Source organism: Prionailurus viverrinus, chromosome A2 (assembly GCF_022837055.1).
Source record: "Prionailurus viverrinus isolate Anna chromosome A2, UM_Priviv_1.0, whole genome shotgun sequence".
NCBI lineage: Eukaryota > Metazoa > Chordata > Mammalia > Carnivora > Felidae > Prionailurus > Prionailurus viverrinus.
Window position 1 is genome coordinate 10,451,106 of NC_062562.1, and position 6,160 is coordinate 10,457,265.

At 44.6% G+C, this 6,160-nt stretch overlaps 1 protein-coding gene across 1 annotated transcript; it reads left to right on the forward strand.

Annotated features, from left to right (window-relative positions):
• Positions 1-3,959: 3,959 nt before the first annotated feature.
• On the forward strand, positions 3,960-5,014 carry LOC125148737 (olfactory receptor 1I1). Its single transcript, XM_053447891.1, is given in 6 exon segments — positions 3,960-4,080; positions 4,083-4,190; positions 4,193-4,607; positions 4,609-4,726; positions 4,728-4,968; positions 4,971-5,014. Coding segments are annotated over 6 exon segments (1,047 nt in total).
• The last annotated feature ends 1,146 nt before the right edge of the window (positions 5,015-6,160 follow it).

A 6,160-nucleotide genomic window follows, 5' to 3' on the forward strand; every position in this document is an offset into this window, starting at 1 on the left:
GAGCCCCACCCAAGATGCTCCAGCCCTCTACGAAACACTGACACAGCTCAAAGTGGAGAACCACTACTCTAGGGCAACCAAGGACTTCACACCAACAACCAAGGACAGCTGCAAATATATTGCCAGGAAGGGACTCTCAGGAATAGTCACAACCCACAGCATCCCCTTACAAAGCCTCCAATGCAACTCTGAAAAAATCTTCAAAAGTAATATAAGGGGGGTTTTATTTGTTTCTTATTTTTAAGTCTATTTATTTTGAGAAAGAGAGAGAGAGAGAGGGCATGAGCTGGGGAGGGCTCCACACTGCCAGTGCAGAGCCTGATGTGGGGCTTGAACTCACCAACCGTTGAGACCACGACCTGAGCTGAAATCAACAGTGAGACACTTCCCTGATTGAGACACCCAGGTGCCACAAAAAAAGAGTAGTTTTGCCAGAGATTGCCAAGGAGGCGATTATGCTGTTAACCTTCCTAAAAGCCCCCTTCCAACACCTCTTCCACCTCCAAGGGTTCTCCTCATAGCAGATACTTGCACCTCTCTCTTATTCTCACAACCTCTCGGGGTCACCTGTAACCTTTCTTATACACACCTATCTACCTACTCTGTTCTCCCATATACGTCCTGATCCCACTTCAGCTAACCCTAAATCTTTCTGGAGACCAATATTCCTTGGAAGGCAAGGAGACGATAATTTTAGATGCTTGTGGTTGAATCGTTTTCCCTAGCACAGTGTAGCTCTGAAATGCCTCTCATCACGAAGCACACTCTCAGAGAAGCAGTGGCTGGTGAGAGAATAAGAATAAATCTGTCCAGATGGGAGTAGAGCCATTACAAGCGGAAGGCCCCTACCATCGCTCTCAGCCTGTGCCTCATTGTCAGGTATGACCAACACTGTCTCCCTGCGGTGGGTGTTGAGAGACCCACACATAAAGAACCAGTGGCTCCTTTTTTTTTTTTATTTTTTAATGTTTATTTATTTATTTATTAAATATAATTTATTGTCAAATTGGCTAACATACAGTGTGTAAAGTGTGTTCTCGGTTTTGGGGCTACATTCCCATGGTTGATGTTTCCATACAACACCCAGTGCTCATCCCAACAGGTGCCCTCCTCAATGCCCGTCACCCATTTTCCCCCTCTCCCCCACGCCCCCCATCAACCCTCAGTTTGTTCTCTGTATTTAAGAGTCTCTTGTGGTTTGCCTCCCTCCTTCTCTGTTTGTAATTATTTGTTCCCTTCCCCTCCCCCATGGTCTTCCGTTAAGTTTCTCAAGATCCACATATGAGTGAAAACATATGGTATCTGTCTTTCTCTGTATGATTTATTTCACTTAGCATAATACCCTACAGTTCCATCCACGTTGCTGCAAATGGCCAGATTTCACTCTTTCTCATTGCCAAGAAGGATTCCGTTGTATATATAAACCACATCTTCTTTATCCATTTGTCAGTTGATGGACATTTAGGCTCTTTCCAACACTTGGCTATTGTTGAAAGTGCTGCTATAAACACTGGGGTACAAGTGCCCCTATGCATCAGCACCCCTGTATCCCTTGGGTAAATTCCTAGTAGTGCTATTGCTGGGTCTTAGGGTAGATCTATTTTTAATTTTTTGAGGAACCTCCACACTGTTTTCCAGAGCAGCTGCACCAGTTTGTGTTCCCACCAACTGTGCGAGAGGGTTCCTGTTTCTCCACATCCTTGCCAGCATCTGTTGTTTCCTGAGTTAATTTTAGCTACTCTAACCGGTGTGAAGTGATATCTCAGTGTGGTTTTGATTGGTATTTCCTTGATGAGGAGTGATGTTGAGCATCTTTTCGTGTGTCTGTTGGCCATCTGGATATCTTCTTTGGAAAAGTGTTTATTCATGTCTTCTGCCCATTTATTCACAAATATTTATTTATTTGTGAGAGAGAGAGAGAGAGAGAGAGAGAGAGAGAGAGAGAACATGAGCATGTGAGGGGCAGAGAGAGAGGGAGACACAGAATCCGAAGCAGGCTCCAGGCTCTGAGCTGTCAGCACAGAGCCCGACGCGGGGCTTGAACTCACAAGCAATGAGATCATGACCTGAGCCAAAGTCAGACGCTTAAGCAACTGAGCCACCCAGGCGCCCCACATTTTTGTCATTTTTATGAAAACAACTCACCTTTGAACAATCCAGGCTGTGTCTGGGAGTTTTGTTTTGAATAAACTTCTTAAACAGCTGTTTAACACACTATAACAATGAGTCTTTCACTGAGGGTTTCAATTGCTAGTGATAGCCTGTCTAGAACATGAGAAAATACAAAATTTCTTGTCCTGGAAGGCTACTGCTAATGTCAAAATGTACTTCCAAAACGCCATTGGCTTTAAATCTCCAAGTATACTTTTTTACCATGAAATTCCTCTTTAAAATCTCCACTTAACCAGCTTTCTGGGTTCATCCATGGTCTCTATCTCCCCCTGAGAATGGACTGGGTGCTGTCCCAGTATGCTGAATGCTCGTGGCCAGAAGGTTAGTCACAAACCTGCCAAAGCATTTCTGCTCTCATCAGTTGAGTTGAGTTGAATTGTTTTAAGTAATACCAAATATGACTGTACTGGTTGTAGTTGCTGCTGCAATTGTATCATTTAATTCAATGCTATAGAAATAAAAGAATTGCAGGAAGGGGCGCCTGGGTGGCTCAGTCAGTTAAGCGTCCGACTTCAGCTCAGGTAATGATCTCACAGTTTGTGAGTTCAAGCCCCACGTCAGGCTCTGTCCTGACAGCTAAGAGCCTGAAGGCTGCTTCAGATTCTGTGTGTCCCTCTCTCTCTGCCCCTCACTCGTTCTGTCTCTCTCTCAAATATATATATATTTATATTTATATTTATATATTAAATATTTATATATTTATATATATATTTATATATTTATATATATATATCGCAAGAGAAGGAAGGGAAGGAAAGGAGGAGGGAGGGAGAGAAATGTTTTTTGATTAAATCCAAGTTGAATGCTTTAGAAAGACTTCATAAAAAGGAATCACTAAAAAAACAATTGCTGTCTAATGAGATGTGAGCAAGATAACAACATAACTGAGGTGTAAAATCATAAAAACGTGCAAGGCTTCTGTCCTTGGATTGTTTCGTAAGGATCCCCAATATCTTGTTCCACATTAGTGGAGCAAACTAGAGCATAGCAAGAAGCCTATGGGTATGACTCAGGCAGGAAAGGTGATCAGGCAGATTCACCATTGATGCGTTCATACCCAGAGAGAACACTGTGGTCCTCATCAAAGCCCGGTGAATAAATTTACATTCTTGACCAACGTTAAAATTCGAAAAGTATGTTTGTGCATATTTGTGTTCCCACGAGATGTTTAGCACTGGTCCTCATCACAATGGATGAGAGGGGTTTTACTGTAGTCATGATGTGGCAGCAGAGCATAAAATGCCCCTAATAAATGTGGCATTCATTGGAAGCAGAAGAAGAGTGCTATCTGTCCTTATATCCTCAGGTATCTGAGGTTAATATCTATCAGGTTAATATCAGTCATTAACCTGAAATGGATGCTAACATTGCATCACGTTCAGGAAGGATGACTGAAGGCAGGAGAGAAAATAGAGAACGACAGAGGGAAAGGAAGAGAAGGAAGAAAAGAGAGTGATCGGGTTCCCTTTTTCTGTGCTGGGTTTGGTTTAGGTTTGATCCAGCTTCATTGTGTTTTCTGCAAAGCATTTTTCCACTGGGAAGAAATAAAACAACAACAAAGGTATTTATGGGCAATTTCTGAGTTGTCTCTAAACAACCAAGTTAAGTTTTTGAGATGCAAACTATCTCAGGCATGGTCGGTTTCATTGGGGACAAACAGAAACCCGCAGATCTTCACAGAATGCTACAACCTCCAGGCCTGGAGCTCCATATCCAACTTCCAGCTTTATGTTGTTTTCCTCTCCTTTTCCCTCCCCTGTTTCCTCTGCAGTCGACACAGGCTGTCAATGGAACCAAAACACAAAAAAAATGAAACAGCAGTCTCAGAATTTCTTCTTCGGGGAATCTCAGAAAGGCCAGAGCATCAGATGCTCCTCTTTGGGCTGTTCCTCTCCATGTACCTGATCACTGTGGGAACCTCATCATCATCTTGGCCATCACAGACTCCCACTTCCACGCGCCGATGTACTTCTTCCTCTCCAACCTGTCCCTTGTCGATATTTTCTTCTCTTCCACCACTGTCCCAAGATGCTGGTGAACCTTCGCACCCAGAGCCGAGCCATCTCCTTTGTGGGCGGCCTTGCTCAGATGTATGCCTTCCACCTGTTCAGGACCATGGACAGCTTCCTCCTGGCCATGATGGCCATTGACCACTTTGTGACAATTGTCCACCCTCTACACTACTCAGTCATCATGAGCCCTCGTGTCTGTGGGTTGCTGGTTGGGGAGCCATGGCTGATCACCAGTCTCCAGTCATTCATGCACACCTCCCTCATGGCTCAACTGACCTTCTGTTCTGGCTCCGAAATCCCCCACTTCTTCTGTGATCTCATGCCCCTGCTGAAGCTCTCCTGCTCTGACATTCACACCAATGAGCTGGTGGTTTTTGCTTTTGGCATCATCATGGGCATCAGCCCCCTCTCCTGCATCCACCTGCATTTTCTGGGCAGTCTTCAAGATCCCTTCTGCTCAGGGCAAGTGGAAAGCCTTCTCCACTTGTGGCTCGCCCCTCACCACAGTGTCACTGTTCTATGGCACCATCTGGGCCGTGTACTTTGCAGCCCACATCTGCCGCTTCCTCCCAGAAGGACAAGGTGGCTGCCCTGATGTGTGGGGTGCTCATCCCCATGCTGAGCCCCTTTATATACAGCCTAAGGAACAAGGACATGAAGGCAGCCCTGAGGAGGTTCATCAGCAAAGCAGTCTCCTGTCAGTGCTAGGTCAGAACGGTGGTTGGCATTTACCGTGTTCCAGAACCACTGTTGGGTGGTGAGAACACAGAGATACATCCCATCCCTGCCCTCAAGGCATTCAGAGTTGAGTGGGGGACAGAGATGTGTGAATAAATCATTGTGGTACAACATGGTAAATGTGTCACAAAAGTTGAATGGAAAGTTATGGGAACCCGAAGAGAGAGATGTGTGTTTTCCCCATGGTTTTTCTTCCCCGTGAAGATCAGAAAAGTAGTCTTAAATTGGCCCTCTCTGGGCTATTGGGCTTATGGGATTGCTACGTGGGTAACACTAGTTGAACAAAAGATTGGCCACACCATTTTAATATTGATAAAGACAACACATATTAGCCAGTTACATCACCATGCTTCCCAAGTGACTCGGAGAAGGACATTGAAAGCATCTGTTGAGATTAGCTCACTTATTCGTGTCAGCAGCCACCAGCCTCGGTCTCACAGGGGCCTTGTGGTCACATCTTGTGTCCATGAGTTTGGAAATCATTGTCATCAACAGGCCTCCCATGTGCACCTCTCCTCCAGGTCCATCCATCTGACAGAGTTCTTTCTCTTATATTCATTTATTTATTTTAGAGAGAGAGAGAAGAAGAAGGAGGAGAAGGAGAAGAAGAAGAGGAGGAGGAGGAAGGAGAAGGAGAAGAAGAAGAAGGAGGAGGAGCAGAGAGAGAGGAAGAAAGAGAGTATCCCAAGCAGGCTCTGCAGTGTCAGCACAGAGCCTGATGTGGGGCTTGAACTCATGAACCACGAGATCATGACCTGAGCCGAAGTCAGATGTTTAACCGACTGAGCCACCCAGGCACCCCCTGTTTTTACATTTTTAAGTGGTTGGGAAAAAACTAAAAGACTACTCTATGACAGACTGAAATTATATAAAATTCTAATTTTAGTGCTCATGGAGTTTTATGGGAACACAGCCACACCCATTAATCATCTATGACTGATTTCAAATTACAGGACAGAGCTGAATAATCTTGAAGGACACTTCATGTTGCACAAAGCCTAAAATGTTTACTATCTGGCCCTCTACCAAAGGAGTTTACTGACCCCTTTTCTATAGAAAACATAGAAATTGATACCCAAGTAGATCCATGAATCAGAAGCATCAGCTTCATGGGGAGTTTGCTAGAAATGAAGACGCAAACGCTATCCCAAACCATTGAATCATAATTTAACAACAACCCAAGGGGCTTATATGAACCTTAAAGTTTGGGGATCACGGGAATCAGTGGGGGGTGGAAA